The sequence below is a fragment of the Urocitellus parryii genome, unplaced genomic scaffold (assembly GCF_045843805.1).
Source record: "Urocitellus parryii isolate mUroPar1 unplaced genomic scaffold, mUroPar1.hap1 Scaffold_67, whole genome shotgun sequence".
Taxonomy (NCBI): Eukaryota; Metazoa; Chordata; class Mammalia; order Rodentia; family Sciuridae; genus Urocitellus; species Urocitellus parryii.
This window is the reverse complement of record NW_027554122.1, coordinates 817026-842406: the sequence shown is the minus strand read 5'-3', so window position 1 is coordinate 842406 and position 25381 is coordinate 817026. Positions and strand designations below refer to the sequence as shown.

At 35.1% G+C, this 25381-nt stretch overlaps 1 protein-coding gene and 1 non-coding gene across 2 annotated transcripts in view; both read right to left on the bottom strand.

Moving 5' to 3' along the window:
- Nucleotides 1-13108: 13108 nt before the first annotated feature.
- LOC144252900 (DNA polymerase alpha catalytic subunit-like) overlaps nucleotides 13109-25381 on the bottom strand; it is a 92451-nt gene continuing 80178 nt past the window's right edge. The window contains 8 exon segments of the mRNA XM_077794947.1: nucleotides 13109-13198; nucleotides 14243-14365; nucleotides 14792-14941; nucleotides 17278-17402; nucleotides 19215-19314; nucleotides 21382-21501; nucleotides 21986-22115; nucleotides 24925-25100. Of these exon segments, the coding sequence (XP_077651073.1) occupies nucleotides 13109-13198; nucleotides 14243-14365; nucleotides 14792-14941; nucleotides 17278-17402; nucleotides 19215-19314; nucleotides 21382-21501; nucleotides 21986-22115; nucleotides 24925-25100 (1014 nt within the window).
- LOC144252931 (small Cajal body-specific RNA 24) lies at nucleotides 18126-18258 on the bottom strand. Its single transcript, XR_013343083.1, has one exon.

Here is a 25381-nt window from a genome sequence, read left to right as displayed (position 1 = left end):
AAAAAGGAAAAAGCTGAAAATCCAACAGTAGCACTCAATTTCAAAGGAGGGACAACATCTCTAAAACAATGACTACAGGGCTCAGGAATCTCTGGATTAAAATCAAACAGCTTCTTCCCAAATATATACATACGCAAAAAAACTATTCTCCCCAACTTCCAAAACTCCTACAACTTACCAAACTCAGGTCACTGCAATTTTACACAGTATTTATGATCTGGTGAAATGACACAGGCTTACTCTGCTCACTAACATGATGAAACACAAACAGAAAGAGCTAATTCTATTAGTTTTCCCTCAGTTAATCAGTCCTAAGCCATAAGCCCAGCAAGTTTGTTTTGTTTTTAAATTTGACATGGATATACCTTTAATGTGCCTGACTATACGCTTCGAGCCACCATACAGCACTGACAAAAGTAAATTCCTCCAATTAGCAATAAATATACCCAGCATGGCTAAAGTAGGGAAATAGTGTAGTAAAATGTTATACACTGCAGATGCAAACACTTGGGCATCTGATTAATTTGGGGTTGGGGAGGAGGAAATATGCAAGGTTGTCAAAAGCTGCCATGCCACTCATAAATATATTATCTGAGCAGATGAGAAAGGAGAAAACCTACGGGGGAGAAAAGGTCAGTATTTTAATTTTTAGCAATTCTTTCTCTTCAATCCATTTACTTACAATTTATGAAAAGAGAAAAATGGATACAGGGGGAGAAAAAGTGAAGTTATATGGTATTTTCCTCTTAGAGTAGTTTTATCCTGGAAATAACCTATGCAGACTGACTGTATAACCAGACAATTAAAGCGTACACCAGTTTCTATGCCACTGGTGAATAGTAATTAATAACTTCACACTTTTTGTCTCTTAACAAGAAGGGAATGTCACTTTCAAAATCATTACTGCTCTGTCATCTTGGTTCATTGCCAAAGCAAGGAGCTTCAGAACACCTGTCAAATAACACGCAGCTTGTGGAAAAGAAACATATACCAAAATAGGATCATATAAAATTTTCACGTATGTAGAGAATGGAATGAATTTGGGTTAACAAAAAGTCACTCATTCTGACAAGCTTTGGGGGAAGAAAGGAAGAGATTTCCAAAGAATGTATATGACTGGAGTCAATATAATGAAAATCTACCTCAGCAGTGATCAGTGGCATCAACACAAAGTCTAATAGTAGTTATATTCTCAGCCTTAGCCACATTTCCAATTGTTTCAGTAATTAAAAGGACAAAATGCCTCTGCCTTCTCAAATAAGAATGCCTAAGTCAAATGTTTAACTATCCTTTTCCTTATTCTGAGTATCCTGTCCATTCTTATAAACTAAAAATAGGTTTCCATACCAAGATTCTGTTAAAAATATTCATCACCTCACATACACCCATCTATAACTGCAAAAACATGTAGGTGAGTATCATCCCAGAGGTAAGGCAAATAAACATCTATTGCATGGTGCACAGGCCAAGATCAAATACAAACATTTAAAGCATGATCCCTGAACCATTAAACAGAAGTGGAGATTAGAAAATATAGAAATAATTTGAAGTATAGGCTTTCCTTTTATTTTTATGTTTGTTAATTAAAAAAATCAATTTAAGTACTGATACTAATTTTGTGCAGATCCATTTTAAATATAATAATAAAAAATTCAACGTATAGGTGAAAAAAGAAGCCAAACCCCATTAGCACATAGTAGGTACTAAGTTTTGTTTGTTTTAATGAACAGTTGACTATTACATGTTCTCAGTATACCATATGCTATGTGAGATTGCTTTTGTTGATGGAATTACTAATTATAAACAATATGACTTTGTAATGTCTAGTCGCTGGACAAAACTGGGACTGTCTTCATCTTTGCACTGCCAGCAGCAATTACAGCATGGAGGACATGCTGGAGACTTTCCTTGAAGATTACTGAATCCATGGAAGAACGAAGTTTCTGATAATTAGTGTTTGGCTAAGTTCAATCATTTACTAACCTGAAGGGAAGGAAATCAGGAAAAAGACCCAAAGACAATCACAAAAGTAAGATATTTTGCATATAAATGTTTGGTTAAGAACTGTCAAGAAGGTTACTACATTGATGGAGCAGCATACTTCCTAGCACTCAGCAGGTACATAAAGCTGATACATTATGTCCTCCAAAGCAAACCCAGGATAACTGATCACTCTATTTTACAATTCTAAAGAAATTTTATATTTATTATCCAACTGAAATACGTCTTAAAAAAGAGCATAAAAAGTACATTATGCTAATTGGAAAGTGGCATTATGAGAGCAATTGTATGGATCATATGCACACATTATAGGCATTGGAATGATTAACTTACATCTGTGTTTTAGGGGTAACAAGCCTCCACAGGGGTTCACTACTACTTAGTTGACTGACTTCAAAAAGCAGACAAACTGAATTATGTACACTCTATAGTTAACGCTTGTCAGTCTTTGAACAGCATCAATGAAAATCAATTTTCCACTTTCCTGCTCCACCAAAAAAATTTCCAACTTCTAAGATTAAAAATTCAGCTTCTAAGATTAATAGCCTGTGATGAAAAAGTACCTGTGTGGTCCAACATGGCATTCAAGCCACAAGACGACTGCCAGCTGGCCTGGTTACCTTCACAGCACATGCCAGAAAGCTGGTTGACAATGGATATATTTGATCAGAACAGGGCTTTGGTTGTAAATTTGTGCAGTGCTTACCCTCCACATTATGCCATGCAAATGTGCAAGTAATTGCCCTGGCTCTAAAATTCCATTGAGGCTCAAAAAAGCTCCTTTGGAGGAAAATAAGAATTAAAAATAGTTCAAGGAGGGACAAGAAGACTGAAGAAAGGGAAAGCAAGCCACAAGTACAGACTCTGACATTTACAACTTCACAAAAGCAAGTAAAACATTAAGCAGGGAATTAGATTATGTGTCTTTCTTGAAAGCTTTCCCCAAGTAAACAGACTTTCAGAAAATTGTTGCTACTACAAGGGTCCCCATTAATGAAAACACAGCCTGGGAAAGAAACAATCTGTCTCCAACACTTCTGATTGAAATGTTTAAATGAAGAGAACTAAACCCTCTACAGAGTCTGGAACAAAATCCTCAAATTTAAAATTAAATTTTGACATGGGTACTGCTATAGTTTAGATATGAGGTGTCACCCGAAAGTTGCTGTTAATGCAAGGATATTCAGAGCTGAAATGACTGGATTGAGAAAGTTCTAACCTAATCAGTCCATCCTACTTTGAAGGGATTGGCTAGATGCTAATTGCAGGCACATGGGGCATGACTGTAGAAGGTGAGTCACTGAAGATGTTCCACAAGGCTGCATCTTCCCTGTTATCATCCTTCCCTGCTTCCTGATACCACCATAAACTGAGCAGCTTTCCTCTGCTGGGCCCTTCCCTTGCGATGTGCTGCCTCATCTTGGGCCCAGAACAAAGGAGTTGGATATCTGTGGGTTGAGACCTCTAAAACCATCAGCACCAAATAAGCTTTTCTTCAGTTACTCTTTTCTGGTATTTTGGTTAAAGTGATTAAAAAACAAACAAACACTAAAACAGGTGCTCAGACAAAGGGGGTTGGGGGGATTAGAGAGACAGTCTTTTAAACCAAGGATGCTGGAACAATTTGATATCAAGAATGAAATTGGATGTGTACCTCATGCCCTATGTAAGAATTATTCAAAGAGGATCTAAATTTAAGAACTAAAACTAAAGACTTTTATAAGAAAATACAGGAGTAGAAATCAGGGATGTAATTAAAAAAATACTTAGAGGTAAAAGAGAAAACTGATGCAACATATCAAAACCTCTCGGACAATATAAGGTAGCGCTAGAAGGAAAGTTCAATGCACTGAGCTCATTCATTAAAAGAACAGAAAGTCAACAAATAAATAACCTAATATTATACCTCAAAGCCCTAGAAAAAGAAGAACAAATCAACACCAAAAGCAGGAAAGACAGGAAAATAATTAAAATCAGATCTGAAATCAATGAAACTAAAACAACAACAAAAAATCCAAAAAAAATTGACAAAATAGTTGTTTTTTTGAAAAAATAAATTGATAAACCCTTAGCCAAGCTAACAAAGAGAAAGAAAGAAAACTCAAATTACTAAAATTTGTGATGAAAAAGAAAACACAGCAGTATATCTTGACCTTAGATTAAGAAATGGTTCCTTAGATATAATGAAAAGAAAAGGCACCAAAATAAAAATAGATAAACTTAAGTTCATCAAAATAAAAACTTTTGTGCTTCAAAGGACACTATCAAGATAGAGAAAGACAGCTTAAAGAAACAGTGAAAATATTTGCAAATCATATCTGATAAGAGTCTATAATCCAGAATACTTGAATATTGAGAAGTGACATCATAACAACATATATCCATGCGATGGAATGTTATTTGGCCAAAAAAATGGAATGAAATATTGATACATGCTACAATATGAATGAACTCTGAAAACTTGTAAAGTCAAAGAAGCCAGTCACAAAAGATCACACACTCTGATTCAATATAAAAATCCAGAACAACAACAACAACAAAAATCCAGAACAAACATATCTGCAGAGAAAAAAAGGTAGTTTGGTCATTATCTAGGATTGGTGAGGCTCGGAGTAAGAAATGGAAAGTGACTGCTATTAATTATAGTGCTTCTTTTGAAAATGTTCTAAAATGGACTTTGGTAAAGATTGTAAAATTAAATATACTCAAAAGTGGTGAATGTCATACTTTATGAGAATTGTATGGCATACTTTATGTGAATCATATCTCAATAAAATTATTATATAATGTTTAAAAATTTTAAAAAAGATTTCACAGAAGTAATCTCAATTCCTTTAACATATAGCACTTCTGCATAGATGAGTAAAATAAAGCCCAGTAAAAGGTCCAGCATTAGCACTTCTTTCAATCATTCACTTGTTCATTTATTCATTCAGTAAATATTTAATAAATATTTCAGTAAACACTTAATCTCAGTAAATATTTAATAAGCACATATTATGATTCAGTTAATATTTAGTATTTATTAAGCCATGTATTACGACCAGGTGTTTTTCTAGGCATTAGAGAGAAAGACAAAAATCCCTGAGCATAGGAAGTATACCTCCAGAGGGAATATGGTGGAGAAAATACGCAATATTAGAAAGAAAAATATAGTGTGGTAGAAGAAGATAAGTATTTAAGGAAAATAAGGAGAGTGAGGAAATTAGGAGATGTTAAGAACTTACAATTTTAAGACTAGTGTTCAGGCTAGGCCTCATTTGAAAAGATGACGTCTGAATAAAACAAGAAAATAGGTGAGGAAGTGAGGTATGAGATATATGGAAGTGAAAATAAGTAGTGGATATCACAAAGGCTCAGGTGGAAGCATGCCCAGAAAGACCAGAGTGAAGATGGAGAAGACAAGAAAGAGACAAAGTCAGACAAATAACAGGAAGCCAAATCTTATAAGGTCTTGGTAGTAAAGACATTTTGCAGAAGGAGATGGGACTTTTCATTTTAATGAGATCACTCTAAACAGCGAATTGAGAGTAGACTGAAGGGAAAAGAGCAAAAACAAAGGTCACTAAGTATTTTACTGACATAATTGAGACAAGAGTTGATGGTACCTTGAACTAGAGAGACAGTAGTAGAGCTGTCCAGGTGAAGTTAGATTCTGATATACAGACACATTCATCTAGAGAGGCAGATGGCTATGAATTTGAGACAAACAGAAAAGTCAAAGAAAAATGGTAAGGTTTCTGAACTGAGCAACTTATAAGATGACTTTACACATTAAGTACTAAACACGTATAAAGCACCCAATTATGCCAAATCTACTTTACTGTGTCCTGTAATACTAGAAAATCAGTGATATATCTGTTCAAGATGTAGGTCAGCATGTAATTTACTACAGTTTTAACTATGAGCCTCTATGTAGAATTTTTTTGGGGGGGGAGGTCATTTTAGTCCAATACTTAATAAATACAAAAGACTGAGGCACATCTGTAATTACATAAAATACTAATATGGTACATTTCACTAGGGTCCTCTGGACAAAGAGATGCAGCAATATTAAGCAGAACGTCTGAAGCAGACAGGCACTCACTCTCTCCCTTGTTCAACCTAAAGGAAAATTAGCATCTGTAGAGTCCATTCCAGTCTTGACTGTAATCTAACCCAAAGGGAGAGTAGCCTATAAAAAGAACTTCTGACCTTCCCCTTCATCTGCTTTCCTTAACCATGCAAGAGGAAGCAAGTCTCAGATGTGACTGTGAAGGGAGGGTGGTGTGACTATGAGGAAGAGCACGAGAGAATTTAGATTGAGAGTGAGGAAATCCCATCTTCCTTAATGAAAGGAGGCCCTAGAACTTTGAAGGTTAGTACTGACAAAAGATTCTGAAAGATTGGAGAAGACAACCCATAACCCCAGGACCATCTCCTACTACCTCTGACATCTAGTGGTATAATGTGGGAGGGAGGGTTGCTCCTTTTCTGACAGAGACATGTATCACCATTGCAAATGGGCCCATGCCTGAATTTCCCCAAGCTCAGATGAGATAAATATATTCAAAAACTTCAGTAAATACAAGGGAAATAAGTCTAAATGGTCTTTGATGAAGCTTTCTTCTCTTATGCACACAGATCCCAGCCCATTTCACAGAGATCTAAGATAAGAATTGAGCCTATCTTTCTCTTCCCAGCTGTCTCTAACATCAACTGTTTTATGTCCACCTAAACTTAGACCTTTCAAAGTCCAAAACCCTAAAGGACACACAGAGGTCAATGTTACAGATATCTTGGAGGTGCTAGTTTCCAACTATTAAGACACGAGGATAAGGTCATGCTAAATTTGTCTCAAGTCTAAAGTTTTGGCTATTTTGAAAGAAATAGTTTCAAGTATAAAGAGTACTTCAAATCAGGTCTAAGTGTAATTCATTTACTTCTATAAATGTAATACAGTGTTATAATAAAAGACTATATGTTTATATAATAGACTATTATATATATATTATATGATTATGCATTATGACAATAAGTATATATAAAAATAAATATGTATGCATTATTTAATTTTTGGTCACTGCATTTCTCTCAAATTATTTAAAGTCTAAGTTATCATAACCTGGACTGGACTTCCATGGGCTGTTTCCCAAGTGGAGCTTCTTCTTCTCATCTTGATATTTAGCAACATCACTCTCATCAATTTTTAGAGAGGATAGAGACAAATGGACAAGAAAATGGAGATGTTCCTTAGTACAAGTTCATCAATATAAATGATCTGCAGTTAAAATGCCACTTACTTGACTGCAGAAGTTGATTCTATAGAATTTAATGACATATGACAAGAACCAAGCCTCTAAAATAACTATTAATTTGTACTAAGTACTTCAACTTATTCCATCTGAATCACCACAAATTCTGAGCTATTAGAATACAAATTAATAAAACTGAATACTACTGCATTATCAGATCTGAAGAAATGCAAAGAATTGAGAATCTAAATGTTCCTGAAATATGACAATAAAAAGGGAATAGAGCTGGGGTTGTAGCTTAGTGGTAGAGCATTTGCCTAGCATGTGTGGGGCACTAGGTTCAGTTCTCAGCACCGCATATAAATAAATAAAGGTCCATTGACAAGTAAAAAAAAAAATTAAAGGGAATAGAAGTTTCTTTGGTCTTGAATTTTATACTATAAACAACTTCAAAAGTGGTAAATTAAAAAAAAATGATAAGTAATCTATGACCACTGAAAAAGGATATTACTTTTTCTTTTATAAAATATGTCTGCTAAAATATATTAAGCCCTGATTTTATTCTTTAAAAAAAATCTCACATTAATCTTGTATTTAAAAAATCAAAATGTTAATAGGCCAGTTGAAATAAAAAATGGTCTTAATGGTGACTATTACAATTCTAGAAACAGAATGAGAACTTGCTTTCCTACCACTCATGTGGTTTACATGGGTCTGGTCTGTGAATTCTTTATTTTAGGTGACAAAAGCATACATTTTTAAGGCTTATATATATATAAAGCAACAGTTCTTTACCAGTTTCACATCAAGTATGTGAGAATCTCTTAAATGCTTTGCACTTTCTTCCCCAAAAATGCACACATAGGCACGACATACAAAATGTTACATAAAATTTTCAGTATTCACAGATCTCCCCTTAGTGCTGTACTTGATTGATAAGATGTTCACATACAACAATCAAAGAATGAGTAAATTTCAAAATTTGTATTTTTTATGTCCAAAATATGTTTTCATTCCTTCTTCCTACCTTTAATTTCCTCAATTTCACCAACTATGCCTGGCAATATTCAAAACCAGAGTTATTCTTCTGTTACACATGATTATCTTTTAGACCAGGACCAGCAAACTTTTTCTGAAAGGGTAGACAATATGTGTTTCAGGCCTTTCAGGTCACTCAATCTCTGTGGCAACTAAACTGCACACATACTCCTACCTTACAAAAAGGAAAAAAATAAGAAAAGAAAAACATAGGGAAGAACAACAAAATCAACCCTGAGAATGTAGTTACCTTAGAGGAAGACAAAAAATAAATGATAGAAGGTATGGAGAAAATGGTCTTTAGTTGTCTCTATAATATTTTACTACTTTTAATTTTAAAGGAAAAATGCTAATTTTAAGAAAAAAAGATTGGAAAAGTAAAATCTCCACCTACATTCTAGGTTAAAATGGAGGACTCCCTTAACAATTATAAGATTCTATTTTACCACTGACATCAACAAAGGCTAGAGCCTTCTGTCCCAGTTCCATTCCCAAGGCTCCTGATAAGTGCTCCCATATCACCAAGAGGATCCCAGAAAGCCTTAGTCAAGATTGTAATGTTTGCATGTAAGGATTTGGACACATTTTCTAGATGAACAAATTTCATTTCTGAGCACAACTGTAAGCTATAGTCAGTTGGCAAACAGGCTGGCAAGGACTCATTTCAGCCTACTGGGTGGGAAAATGAAAATGCATGGACTCTACGCCCAAATATTAGAGCACACACTCACTTGAAAATGCAATGAGAAATCCAAATCAAAAATAATTTTCTCAAGAGTGCAGAAATAACAGAATGCAGAAATAAAACAATACCAATGTCAGTAAGTACTAATTATTCCATAAAGACAAATACAACCATTATGCTAAGGATTATGCAATGAGTATGCTTATAAATATATAGTAAGTTTTAAATCCCTTAATAAAAAAAAACAAATTCAAAGAAGCAAAATTATATATCAAAATCATTTCTTATTTTCTCTAGATCAGCTTCTAGTACTGTGACTGAGGGAATAGTATATTGTGCCTCCATGGTCAGAGACATATTAGTTACTTGGTAGAAGCATTAGCTTACTATAATAAGTTAAATAATTAGTCTCATGAATAAAACTTGCAATTCAAATATCATCATTATTTTAAACACTAAACAGACTAGACGATTATAATCTTTTGGACAATTTTAACCTTTTATTAATAGTTTCATGAATAATAAAAGTCTAAAATGTGGACAGATTTAAGTCACTAAATGGCCTTCGCTATTGTTCACAGAATAAAATACTTAATTGATTAATGATCTTAGGGTGTCTATAGCCATCTAGTGAACAATCACTTCAATTACCACACCAGACACTTGACAACTGATAAGTTTTCATTATAGTTTAAATATACATGCCCACTTAGTGCTGTAGGCTGACCCAATTTCTTTTTTATGTTCTACTCAATACACTGAGAACAAATACAGATACAGATGGTATTTGTAGTGATTCACTTTTGAGCGTCTATAAACAATGTTTCCATATTCTCTGGAAACACTAACTTCCGTTATTCTTAAATAACTTTTCACACTGTAAGGTCTCTCATACAATTTCTTAATCATTAATCCTCTACCGCTGAGCAATTAAAAATCATGGGGGAGTTTCAGGATGAAAGATCACACCTGTGAAAAGACAATATTGATGCCCATTTGACACAACTATTAGCACTTTTATTATAAACCTATTTTTAAAGTACAATTTGCAATTACTGAGTACTCAAGTAGCCATAATATATTTGATTACAGAAATTATTAGTTCACCAGAGCCAAACATGCATGATTCCAACAAAACTGAACACACAAAAAATAGGCTTAAAAAATTAAAGGAAGGGGGAACTTCAAGGACTCCCAGACTATGCATTAATCCATCTCCAAATGCAAATTTTTATTTTTGCAAAGGTATGCCATCAGGTTTCCTTCTAATTAATTTCTGCTCTAACCTTAATATAAGGAATTGAAAAGCAAACTACTAATAAGTTCTTCAAGTTATTTTTTGTCCATTTCATCTTATCACCAAAAAAAAAAAACATTTAATAAGTTATGAAAGTATTCCAAAATCTCCTTAAAAGGACTCTCATTTTACACTTTATCCTACCTATTGTTATCCCTTTAATAACTAAGAGATGCTTGAAAATCACAGCCTTAACAGTACATATGAAAAATTCTAGCAAACACAAAGAGAGATTATCACATAGACTATTTCCATCTGCTATTGCTAATAATTACCACCAATACTTTAACAATCATTTTTATCTTAGCAAATAATTTGTGTAGAGGACTTTGAATCTTCTAGAATATTTCCAGGGAGGAGTTGTATAATTATTATTTCTCATTAACCTCATATTAAAGACCTACTTCCCATAGGTGCAATATTCATCATGATTTACTGAAAGGAATAAGGGGGGAAGGGACAGAAACAAACAATTCAAATCACATGATTATTTATACATTTGTCTGAAATTCTTTGTTTTTTAGTGAGTCGAGTAGGGGTTTTTAAATGATTTATTTAGTAAAAATTTGTTGTTGGGGCTGGAGATATGGCTCAAGCGGTAGCGCGCTCGCCTGGCATGCGTGCGGCCCGGGTTCGATCCTCAGCACCACATACAAACAAAGATGTTGTGTCCGCCGAAAAAAACTAAAAAATAAATAAAATTAAAAAAAAAATTTGTTGTTATATTTTTGTATAACAGAAAAACAAAAATTGAGCTTAGGCTCCCTATTAAAAATCTAGCTAAACCAAAATATTGCCCTTAAAATACAATGGATTAGGGGAGTGGGGGAGATTATTGGACAAATTTGGGGCTTATCATTATCAACAGTGCCCTTTTAAGCTTGTGGATTTCTGAGCCAATGCAGAAAATGTAACAACAGGGATTTCCCAACAGCAAGAGGCACTCTCCAAGGGAGTAAATTGTCAACTATTGCCTCTCATGAGAAACTTAAGAGTAACCTTGATCCAATCTCAATAGTCAACCCATGTATTATCACCCAGTTGGGGCATAGTGAGTGCATTTCCAAATACAAAAATAAGATGGTATTCTATCAGAAGCCACTGGATACATATACAGAAATAAAATTTAAATAATTTTGAAGTAAGCTTAGCCTAAGAAACTGAAAACATCCTTCTCTCACTTCAACTAGTCCCTAAAGCATCTATATCTTTCTAATGTAAAAAAAGGTCTATGTCTTATGATGAATATCAAAAACGATGACCTTCTAGAACTAAGAGGCAGAATATAAAGCAGAACCACAGTCATGAAAGATGTTCTGATATGGAGGAGATAGACCTAATTCCATAAAAGATAATCAGAAAGACATGATTCAAATTCAAAATAGCTACTTGTTATCCTTTACCTCTTTGGGGTTTTAGCTTCCTCTGCAAAAGGGGACATTAATACCCATGTCAAAAGACTCTTAGTGGTTTTTATAAAACAATGCAAATAGGTTCTAACATATCACTGGCATTCAATAAAAGCTTTGCCCTTCCTTGCTGTGCCCTAAGCCAAGACAGTGCTGCCAACAAAAGAATGACTCTAAACATCCTGATGTTTGTTTCATAATAATTAGATATGCACTATCCAATAAAGTAGCACTAGTCACATGCAGCTATTTAAGTTCATTTTAATTATAATTAAATAAATCTAAAAATTCCAGTTCTTCAGTCAGTTAGTGCTACAGGTTTCATGGCTAGAGACAATTGTATTGGACAGTACAGATAGACAACATTTCATTACCTTCAAATCCTACTGGATAGAGCTGATATAGACTCTAAAGCAGGGGTCAGAAAACTTTTTTTTCTGAAAGTGCCAAACAGCAAATTATTTAGGCTTTGCTGACCATGCAAGATTCTATCTTTTTTTTTATTGGTTGTTCAAAACATTACAAAGCTCTTGATGTATCATATTTCATACATTAGATTCAAGTGGGTTATGAACTCCCATTTTTACCCCAAATACAGATTGCAGAATCACATCGGTTACACATCCACATTTTTACATAATGCCATATTAGTGACTGTTGTATTCTGCTACCTTTCCTATCCTCAACTACCCCCCCTCCCCTCCCCTCCCATCTTCTCTCTCTACGCCATCTACTGTAATTCATTTCTCTCCTTGTTTATTTTTCCATTCCCCTCACAACCTCTTATATGTAATTTTGTATAACAATGAGGGTCTCCTTCCATTTCCATGCAATATCCCTTTTCTCTCTCTTTCCCTCCCACCTCATGTCTCTGTTTAATGTTAATCTTTTCCTCCTGCTCTTCCTTCCTACTCTGTTCTTAGTTGCTCTCATTATATCAAAGAAGACATTTGGCATTTGTTTTTTAGGGATTGGCTAGCTTCACTTAGCATAATCTGCTCTAGTGCCATCCATTTCCCTGCAAATTCCATGATTTTGTCATTTTTTAGTGCTGCATAATACTCCATGGTGTATGCAGAAAAAGCATTTGACAAAGTACAGCATCTCTTTATGTTCAAAACATTAGAAAAACTAGGGATAACAGGAACTTACCTCAACATTGTAAAAGCTGTCTATGCTAAGCCTCAAGATTCTATCTTAACTACTCAACTCTGCTATTACCACATAAAAGCAGTCACAGATGATACATAAATGAATGATCTTGGCTCTGTTTCAATAAAATCTCATTTACAAAAATAGACGGCAGGCTAGATTTGGCCCAGCAGGGCATAGTTTGCCAAACCCTGCTCTAGAGTATTCCATGCCCAGACCCCAATACAAGCATTCTACCCAGAACCACTATCTACCACCTTTAAGGATGAGTGGTCTTGGCTGGGGACGTGGCTCAAGCGGTAGCGCGCTCGTCTGGCATGCGTGCGGCCCGGGTTCGATCCTCAGCACCACATACCAACAAAGATGTTGTGTCTGCCGAGAACTAAAAATATAAAAAAATAAATATTAAAAATTCTCTCTCTCTCTCTCTCTCTCTCTCTCTCTCTCTCTCTCTCTCTCTCTCTCTCTCCTCTCTCACTCTCTCTTTAAAAAAAAAGAATGAGTAGTCTTACATTCACTGACAGGAAATAGCAGTTTAATGGAGTCAAATGAATTTAATATTTACCATAACTATTCTTTTACAAATCAAAAATAATCATGTACATAGTACTAAACAGATGAAGTTTATAGTGTTCATAAAGTCATAGTACCTAAAATGTGTTTGGTATCTGGTCTATCATTGTAAAGCACATACTCTCCATCCACATAAAGCCAGCCTGACATACTCCTGGAATTCTGAATTTACACACCCAATTAACTGCCTGCTTAATATGCCTGGAGATCTATTACTCATCTCAAAGGCAACACATACAAGAAGGAACTCTTAATCCTTTAGTAAAAGGCTACATTGGCTTTCCTCCTGACTCCCACCTTTCCCTCACAAATACCGATAGTTAAACTCGGTACCAAAAACTAGCTCCCTTATGTTTCCTCTTCAAAAAAGGCCTAACCTGACCAATCTAAACTAGTCATATAAACATTCTCTAGGCCACTGCCCTGTTTTAATTATCTGCAGAGCATTTACTTCTGTCCTAATATCTTAGTTTTTTAATGTTTGTGTATTCATTTAATTACTGTTTGTTTAACTAAAGTATCTTCTTCATAATAGCCCAGGCCTCAAAAACATGTCTCCCTGCCCCCATCATCCTAGGAAGAATACAAGCTTTGCAATAACAGAGACCTATATTCTTGCTTAATTCTCTATCCCCAGTGACTAGAACAAAGTTTGGCACATAGATGTTCAATAATTACCCCCCACCCATGAATGAATAAATTTTTATTTAAATGCCTATGTCTTAAACTTTTTCTAAAAAGTGGGTATTTAAATCTAGATAACTAGGGAGCAAACTTATCTCTCCCACACTACAAAATATATAGTTAAAAATACTCTAATATTTAGAGATGTGAATATGATTACATGATTTACCTCTCTTCCTTTGTATGTCACCAAGGCAGCCAGTGGTTTGGCGTAAAATCTGCTGTAGGAAAATCCCAGGCAACCGTACATACTGTTCGCTGTGAGCTTCAAAGCCTTCTGTTGAATGTCATACTGCAGGCCACACAAGGACGAAAGACAAACAACAATATTTGCAGATGCTTAAGAATTACATTAGGTATCTTTCTAGATCACCAATGAGAAAAAGAACCCCTCAATATCCCTGAAATAAAAAGAGCCCTTAAAATACTCTGTCTTCCAAGGTCTATGATGCCCTAACCTCCTGGAAGCAAGCATATATAGACTCCAAAGTTTCCAGAATTCAGAAAGATCTTGCACAGATACATCCATTGCAGATAGAAGTACCTCCTATTCTGAGGCAGTCTAGTGTTTTTGAATGGCAACTTACCCACAAATAAAATAAGCACATGTGCTTGCCCATAGCATCTTGAGTGTTTGTACTATTATATACTATTCCTAAATAATCAAATTGTAAAAGCTGAAATTTTCATTCAGACGTCTCTTAGTGAAAAAATATACCTGAAGAACAAGATCTGGGTTTAAATCTTGCTGTTTCATTAGCTGTTTGACTTGTTTTCTCCGTTCTACCAGTTTCCGGATTTCTCTGGGCAAAATGCCCATTTCTAAGCTTGGATCTGGCAACTCAGGGATCTGTTCTTGTTCTCCATCCTGATAAACACACAACAGAAATTTTCAGAGAGTAAAACTTCAGTAAAATAAAATTCTAAAATAATATTTGGTAGGCACTTTACCCCATGATCACATCTTTAAAAGCTTCTTTCTTATATGAGTAAAGATTAACGTTCCCTAAGAAAGAGTTGAACAGATTGCAGACCATGGCCCTTCCCACTACCACCTTCCTCCCACCCGTGTTCTATCAGCCTGTCATTCCCAATATCTCCCACCCCTGTAGTTACTCACAAATTTTGATTTCATTTAAAGGGATGGGTTTTTACACATGCTACCATCCTCTTCAACAAGATTGAGGAGCAACATGTTTGGGGAAATTGCTTTTAAAATACAAACGCTCAGACAGACTTCTAGGATTTAAAAAAAATAACCAGCAGCTAAACTACCATTTTAAAGTATTTGTACGACCAAACAAAATGCTATAGAAATTTAAAACTATGGAGAATCATAGCAATTATTGTAAATGTTTTAGACTAAAAATAAAAAGCTAAATACTAAACTAGCAAATTTCTTTTAAGAATTTGAAGCACATTTAAATAGGCCATGACATTTCTAAAAATTAATACAAATATATTCCTTAGCACTGATGTTATACTTTTTACCTATAAATTGCTTTACAATTGGCAGAAGAATAGCAACATTTTCAAAAACCAACCAGCAGTCTTCTTATATTAAAATTTACAGCAGGAAAAAGCAGGGAAAGAATTAGACCATTTTTCTCAAGTCTCCATTAATTCTATTAACAGGCTACAAAGAAAAGCCAGATGCATTTGCCCTTTCAAAGGTACAAAATTTAAAATAAACCTCTTAGCTTAAAGTATGTCAAGTCAATGCCATTTGATAAGCCAGCCTTTACAAAGTATCTAATTTTATAAAGATCAATATCTGTAAATGAACACTCTTAGAAAAGTAACAGGGACCTATTGTTTTCCAATATAGCACATGATGATAGCAGACCTATTAAAAAGATCTTGCTACACATTCCAATTTATTTACAGCAACTATGAAAGTCAAATGAAAAGTAAACTTGAAACAATCTGGAGTCAAAAAATTTGCAATCCACTCCCAGCTTCACCATCACTACCTATGTGACACTAACTGATCTGAAGATAAAATATAGTACATGAAAATGATACAGAATCCATTAATAGCTACATGTATACTTCTTAGGTGACTTCTAAAGTCCTTCTACTCTGAAAGGATTCTGTTATATATCCAAAATCCAAATTGAAAAGATCAAATAAACAAAACACTGCTGGTCAGCAGTTGGGGAAAAGGGCTGGATAATGATAATTACCACGTGCTGGTACAGTAGTAGGATAAAGCCCAAAGAACATTAATCAAAGTCAGTCACTATTTGGGAGGTTGTCTACCCAATACCACCTCTGTAAGATTATCCTCTAGTTCCATAGAAAGATTCATCTTTAACAGCCAGATTTGTACTCTGTGAACCCACTCCTGCGGTCACAAGTGATAGGACCAGAGGTGCTCACTGACCTAGGCAAGCCTATTAGATTCTCTTTTTTGGGAATATGGAATTGGAAATGAAAAACAGCTCCTGGGCAGGTGGCTGGAACTAAAAAACATGTAAATTAAGAAGCTAGAGGGCAAATAGGCATCTTCTGCTATGAAAAAAGAGAAGGAAGGAAGGAAAGGAGGACAAAGGAAAGAAGGAAGGAAAGCAAACAGGAGGTATAAAAGAAAAAATAGAAGTATCAATACATGTTACAACACAGATGGACCTTGAAAATAATGTGCAAAGTAAGATACAAAAGACCACATGTTGTATGATTCCATTCATATGAAATGTCCAGAATACACAAATCTATATAGGCAGGAAGATTAGTGATTCCCTAGAGCTGGGAGGAATGGGGGGAGGGATATGATAGTAAAATGTTTCCTTGGGAAATAATAAAAATGTCCTAAAGATGAACATAGTAATGATTACAAACTGAATAATCTAAACGCCAGGACTGCTATGTGGACTGTAATGTGTGTGAATTATACCTCAATAACACTACTTTTAAAAAGATACTGAACCAGTTTATCTCTTTCTGGACAACCTCTCTTTTTGATAACTAAGGACATAATTAATATATCCTTTAAGAAGAAATACTACAGGGACTGGGGTTGTGGCTCAGTGGTAGAGTGCTTGCCTAGCATGCGTGAGGCACTGGGTTTGATCCCTGGCACCACATAAAAATAAAGGCATAAAGAAGAAAAAGAAAAACTACAACACTAACTCCTTTGGTTCTCCTCCTCCTTTAAGCAATACTTTTAATCCTAATTTCAAGAGACCCCAGTTAAATACAAACCTCTGTAACTTTCTGTGTCTCTGAAACAACGCTTTGCACTGTTGTAAAACAAATGTTAAATTCCTGAATGATGGAAGGGTATAAACTGTTGAAGTCCAGCAGCAAAATAAACTTATCATAAAAACCTGAAATAAAAAGGTCACATAATGTCAAAAAAGTCTAAAGAAAAACACTGTCAAAACATATTAGAAGTACTCTATTAAAAAGTGTAATAGAAACCATTTACTCTTCAGCACTATAAAGCAGACAAAAGAGACAGAAGTGGACTATCACACCATAAAATGATTGGATTAGAGTGAAAGCCCAGATCACAAAAGATTGATGAAAACATTCTGTCTCCCCATGAAACCAGCTTGAACCAGTCCTTCCCCAACAGTCCCCAAATATACCATTATTATGGGAAAACACCACTCAGGGCCAATTATTTTGGAGAGAGATCATATCTACTTCCAAAAGAATGTTGCTAAATTCTCCCTCAAGCAAGCATTCCTTCCCACCCAACACCAAATAAAACACCAGGGGCTGGAGATGTGGCTCAAGCGGTAGTGCGCTCGCCTGGCATGCACGGGGCGCTGGGTTGGATCCTCAGCACCACATAAAAATAAAAGATGTTGTGTCCACCGAAAACTAAAAAATAAATATTAAAAAATTCTCTCTCTTAAAAAAAAAAAACAAAAAAAAAACACCAGTAAGTGTGTGGATATCCACTCCCAGCTTCACCATCATTATATATATATATATATATATATATATATATATTTTTACAAACACACCTTCAAACAATAAAATGGGTAGCACATTTACCTGTACATGAACTGTGCTGAAAACCAGATAAGAAATATTTATATGAATGTCAGTAGTGGAACGATCCACCCTTTTTGCTTACAAAAGGTGAACAGAAAGCTACTATATTTCTCTAGGACATTTACAAAGAGTTTCCTTCACTTTGAGAAGAAACTGAATAAAAATAATAAATGTCCAGTATTAAGACAATAACCATAAACATATATTATTGACAGCTTACCCTGTGTCAAACAATTCTATTTATTCCTTAAATCCCTCTATAGTAGATTATTCTTATGTCCATTTTACAGAAGAAGAAAACGAGTCTTATAGATGTTCAACAGGCAACACAAGATCACATAGTCAGCATTCAAGTCCAAATGTAACACCAAAGTATTACTGTTCCATGTGACTCCAACCAATAATACATCCAATTTTGTCAAAAATGTCTCCTACTCAAGAGTGAATTACTTGATAAAATTCACATTATGTCCAACAATGTGAATATGTGTAACACTACTATTGAACTGTACACTTAAAAATGGTCAAAACGGCTTAAAAATAAGATCCTTTCTAGCTCTACCACAAAACACTATCTTTGCCACTCTTGACAAGGAAAAGTTATTCTCCTGTTAAAATTCGATTTTGTGGCTATTATCTGTATTTAACTTTGTTGGCCAAATGAATTGGTCCTAGCATACTGGCAGAGGCAGAACCTACCCTCACAGAATGGAGGGAAGAAGGGAGAGGTACTCCCATTGCAGGACACATAGCTTCTACACCGGACCAGGGGTTGGCAAAGCATGCACAAACCAAACACAGCTAACTGCCTATTTCTGTATCATTCATAAGCTAAGAAACATTTTTAAGTGGTTAGAAAAAGTAAAAAAAAAAAAAAAAAAAAAAAAAAACAGTATTTCAAGATATGTAAAAATTATATAAATAAAAATTATATTAGAATAGCAGAAAAATCCACATTAATTCCATATTAGCTGACTGGCAAACAAGATTTGCACAACATACAAGATAAAAATAAGATCATTATGATCTTATTTTTATCTACTTGCTGACTTCCAAGATCCAATACAGGTCTAGCTATACCTGAAAAAAAACCCTTAACGCCCAGAGTAAACCAATCCAAGGTCTCATCTTACCAACTTTGGGGTCCAAAACCAAGCCTCCAGCATAAGCTGCTTTCTTCCGCCCTTTCTTGTATTTATTGGTATCTCCATCAATTTCTTCATCTTCATCTCTCTAATGTCAAATGAAAGATAACTTAATCAGCCAGCAATTAATTAATTAATTAGGAAGTCTTACCATTCTCTCTTTTTCAATAACAGTACTTAGTTTTAACCAACATTATTTTTAGTTAGTGGTCCTACCTATGGGAAAATACAATTATTGTAATATGTTCATGAATCAAAATGAATGCCAAGCATGGTAGTTTCCTAAGCAATGCTGTATCTCAGAATCTATGCAAGTTCTATTTTAAATATTTCTGAACTCATAGAAAGTTCATATTTTTAATTCATGATTATTAAAAATACAACTTTTCATATTATACAGAATTTGTAATTGTAAACGGGTCCTATTAAATTCATCACTCTAATATTCATGATGTAAAAAAAACTACAGTATTTCACATAGGTATTATTGTTCTCTCTCTCTTTTTTTTTGGGGGGGGTAGGTGGTACCAGGGATTGAACTCAGGAGCACTCAACCACTGAGCCCCAGCCCTATTTTGTATTTTATTTAGAGACAGGGTCTCACTGAGTTGCTTAGTGCCTTGCCAATGCTGTCAAAGGCTGTCTTTGAATTCATGATTCTCCTGTCTCAGCCTCCTGAGCCACTGGGATTATAGGCATGCACCAATACACCCCAGCTTTTTTTTTAGATGGGATTTTGCTACGCTGCCTAGGGTGACTTCAAATGCCTAAGTTCAAGTGAATTCTCCTGTGTCCTCCCAAGTAGCACAGGGACTATAGGCACATGCCACGATGCCTGGCTCACTCTCATTGTTAATATGGACACTTTAAAATAACTATGTCCACATAATGAAAATCCATTCCTGTGTAGTTTACTAATGGCCCACATTTAATGCTTCTGGATAAATTAAATAGTTCTAAATTAATATTCACTATTAATTTTGTTAAGGTTCATAAAACAAGCAAATACAAGAACTTTAATCACACTTTTTTTTTAAAGAGAGAGTGAGAGTGAGAGAGGATTTTAATATTTATTTTTTAGTTTTCGGCGGACACAACATTTCTGTTTGTATGTGGTACTGAGGATCGAACCCGGGCTGCATGCATGCCAGGCAAGCGTGCTATCACTTGAGCCACATCCCCAGCCACCTTAATCACACTTTCAACATTAAATTTCCATTCTGTATCATTTACCATCAATAGATAGAACAGTAGCTAAAGTTTTAGCCCCAATATGATGGAGGCCACTTCAGAAACCTGATTGTAGTGTTCATAATCATACTAGTTCAAACCGAGTATCCCCAATCTGAAAATCTAAAATCTGAAGTGCTCAAAAATATGAAACAGGGGCTGGGGTTGTGGCTCAGTGGTGGAGCGCTTGCCTCGCATGTGAGAGATCCTGGGTTCGATCATCAGCACCATATAAAAATAAACAAAATAAAGATATTGTGTCAATGTATAACTAAAAAATATATTTAAAAAAATATGAAGCATTTTGAGTACCAACATGATGCCTTATTCAAGTACAAAATCCCCACTTCATGTAACAGGGTACAGTCAAAACACAGGTACACTAAAAATATGGTATAAAATTACTACAGGATGTTATATAAGGCATAAAACAATTTTGTGTTTAGACTTCAATCACATCCCCAAGATACCTCATTACAAAAATGCAAATATTCCAAAATCTGGAAAAAAATCAAAATCTGAAACGCTTCCAGTTTCAAACATTTTAGATTACAGATATTAAACCTGTACAGAAAAAATGCAACATAAAAATAAAAGCTCACTGGTTTAAGGAAATTAAAGGTTTAATTGACATTAAGCTTTGGATAGTGGTTAAGTGACAAAACATTTTCCATGTGTAGCTATCTACCAAAAAGGTCTAATTCCACCTTTAAGAATTTCATATTTCACAAATAATTTTGTCTGTACAGAAAAAAGTAGAGAAGGAAGCCACACAAACCCACTGGAACAAACTTGACATGATTTCTAGTACACAGGGGATTATTCTAGAGGCAGATGTTATTGCAGCAATTTTTTTAAAAAAGCTATCTAGGTAATTAAAAAGGAGGAATAAGAAAAGCAAAATACTACGTAATTTTGGACCCACCATTTTTTGCTGAGGCTTTCTGAAAATATGCTTGTCAGGCACGATATAGTTGTTTTTGTAAAATGCATGAAGCAACAAGAACTCATTACGCTCAGATCGTCCACCCATCAGTGTCCTGGACTATTAAATAGAAATTCTTTTTACAATTTGAGCTCCAAATCACAACAAACAAAAACAACTTTGAGTTAGTTAATTTTAATTTTATCAAGATACCTCCTTCAAAACTACTACTAAAATAAAGGCTGCTTTTTTGGGGGGGAATGTAGTAAATTATTTCTAACATTTTCTTTAAGTATTATAAAAGAGACAGCTTAAATTATTAACAACTTGGCTATTTCCTTACTCCCAAAAGGACCATTCCACCAGACACATCCAGATGTTAGAGAGATGATCCTTATGTTCACCCAAATTTCAGCACACTGCACCTGGCATTCCTCCCCTTCTCCCAACCAGTTTTTCCTTTTACAAAAGATGCCCAGCTTTCAGAATCCAAGTTACTCATTTTATAAGCATGCATTTAGACTCATTATCATATAACAACTACCCCAAGCAAGCACTGAATCCAACAGGAAATGCTTTTTCCCCCTTTCTAAGTTAGGTTTACCATAATGTTTCCAGCGATGTTAGTGATCTGCAATGCTAATGGAAGAACATTTAGCTCACACATGATCTGCAAAATGAACCTGGCATCTTTCCAGGTGTGTTCCAACAGGTACAACAGATGAGAAGATTCACTGTACAGAAAAGTAAGAATGAAACAGAATCAAGTAATTAAAAGAAACAATAACTATAATCAGAACTTCATAAAATCTTCCAAGGAATTTTTGGTGTAAGTAACTTCAGAGCAACAGCACCTTGCCTTTGGAAACAATTTAAAAGAAGGTCGGTATGTAATTAGGAATTCATTTATACCACTGATCCCAGTGCCCTTCTCTAAGCACAAAAAAATTCCACAAAAAAATTCATATGTGTTAATAACTGCATACCTGAAAATCACTGAATCCTTTCATTCATTCTATGAAACAAGCATATATTGCATGTTTACTATGCACTAGGCACTGGCTATACCCAAAATGGACAGGAAGTCCTATCCTCGTGGAGTTTAAATCCTCATGGGGAAGACAAGAGTTTAAAAAATAAAAATAAATTAAATATGTAGTATATTATATAATGCAAAGTGTTAAAGAGAAAAAGTTAAGCCCCAAAGACAGTATAAAATATCAAGAACAGAGATTGAACTTTTAGTTAGAGAACCAGAGAAAACTTCATTGAAAATAAAGACCTGGAAGTGGTGAACAAGTGTTATGATTTAGACCTGAAATGACCCCCAAAAGCTCATGTGTTGAAAGCTTAATCCCCAGTACAGTACTGTTCAGAGGTGGGGCCTTTGGGAGGTAGCTGGATTATAACGATTATAGCATGATTCATCCATGATGGGTTTGGGAGGTGGAAGAAACATTTTAAGAAGTGGTCCTAGTGGGGGGATGCCCTTGAGGGTATACTTCTCTTTCTCTTTCACTCTCTCCTCCCAATGTGTTCCCCACCATGTTCTGCATTTAGACTCATTATCATATAACAACTACCCCAAGCAAGCACTGAATCCAACAGTGCTTAAACGCACAAGCCTAAATGCAACAACAGCGTCAACCAACTACAGATGAAACCTCTAAAATTGTGAGCCAAAATAAATCTTCCCTTGAGTTGCTCTTCTCAGGAAATTTTGATACAGCATAGAAAGCTGACTAACACAGGAGCAAGCCTTATGGAAAGGTATCTGAGGGAAGAGCAATCCAGGTAGTCAGAAGAGCATTCCAATGCTCTGAGCTGATTATAGACAGTGCCTAGTGCACAGTAAACATGCAATATATGCTTACTTCATATATGGTAGTTTCAGGACCTGGAAGTACATAAATATGGCTGAATGAGAGAGAATGATAGTGAGAGCAGAAGACAGTCAACAGCATAGAGATACAGTGCATAGGACCTCATAAGCCAAAATAAAATCCAGTTTTACTCCAAATGAACAGTCAATGGGAGATTTTGAGCTGACTTTAATTTCAGCAGGATAACCTTGATCCTGGATTAAAAATAAACCACGAAGGAGCAAGAGCAAAACCAAGGAGACTGGCAATATAAGACCCAGTGCTACAGTTTGAATATGGTTTATCGCTCTGAAACTCATGTTGGAATTTAATCCCCACTGTGAAATATTATGAGGGTAGAAACTTAAATACTAAAGTATTTAAAGTGGGGGCTTTGAGCCCCCATGATTGAATGCAGGTAGCTTTATAAGAAGAGAAAAAAGAAAGCTAAGGATACACACATTCACTCTCTGCCTCTCACCAGGTGATACACTGTACCACCTCAGGACTCTGACAATAAGAGGATCATCATTAGATGCAGCTCCTCAAGCTTAGACCTTCAGAACCATAAGTCAAAATAAATCTCCTTTCTTTATAATTTTCCCAGTCTGTGGTACTGCATTATAAACAACAGAAAACAGACTAAGACAGCTTCAATTCAGGGGGAAGGGGATGGTGGCCTAAACCAGGATAGGGTCAATGGAGGTGAAAAGATGTTGTCAGATCTAGATATATTTAGAAGAGCTGATAGAATTACCTAATGGATCTACTGTAGGATATCAGAGAGAGGAACCAAGGAAGCCTCAGAGATTTAGGGGAGAAGATGACTGAAGGCTTACAATGGTAATGAAAAAATAGAGGTATCATTAATTTAGTAAGGAAAGACTACAGAAAGACAATGGGAGAAGATCAGATCTCAGTTCTGAACAAACTAAAGGTTCATATTAAACATCAAGTGATTACATGAATCTGAAATGTAGGGGAAAATTCAAAACTGAATAAACACAGTGAGGAGCATCAGCCCCCATATGGTATTTAAATTTTCAAGACAATGAGATTACTTGGAGAGGATACAAAGTCAAAAGAGAGCAGTAGTCCAAGAACTCTGGAGAAACAGGTAGGAAAACATGAAAAAATAGCTAGAGAAGTAGCAGAAACCTTACTTTAAAAACAAGCAAGTAATATCTCTAAATGGCTTAGTGATTGCTCAGTTTTTTGTATTTCCAAAATATCTCATTAATTATGTGAAAGAATGGGGCTGGGGTTGTGGCTCAGTGGCAGAGCACTTGCCTAGCATGTGTGAGGCACTGGGTTCGATCCTCAGCACCACATGTAAATAAATAAATAAATAATAAAGGTACATCAATGACTAAAAAATATTTAAAAATTAAGTGAAAGAATTGACAAACTCTAAATTCATATCAATTTCCAAATTACCAATAGGAAACATCAAGGTAGTGTTAAAAAATGTGAAGGAGATGGACATAAACAGATCAAATTAGAATAATTCAAGAAGTAAACTAGTTCAAATTATGAAGTAATGGACATGGTGGTGCTGACATAAAGACAATGTTCTGCTCCATGGTACCATGGCACAGGTCCCTATAGCTTAAGGATAGTAGTGGCATCCTTCTATTGCTAATTTCAAGATAGACAGATTCTAAAGAATCTGGGATCATACCTGTACATATTTTGTACATTTTCCATTGGAATTGCAACCCTTTCCATTTTCAGAATCTGTTGAACAAGTTCAGACAAATGGTAGCTTTTGAAATGAATCAATTCCTTTGCTGAAATTTCCACATCACAGATCATTCGGCCACAGGTAGCATTTCTTTCAGCAAATCCACTCCGGCCCTACAAAGATGAGGACAAAAAGCAAGTCCCATGAATATTCCATGCTATCCTACTTTGAGGTTGACCTCAAAATTTACAAAAATAAAATTCTCATTCTTCCATTTATCAATGAAAATTTTTGAACATTTATCATGTATCTGATTGACACTATTCTAAGGATATGGCAGTGAACAAAGTAAAAAAAAAAAACTAAGAATCCTGACTTTATTTTTATTGTATATATTAAATGAATAACATAAATAAGAAAGTATATAGTTTTAGGAGTTAATAAGTTTCTGGCA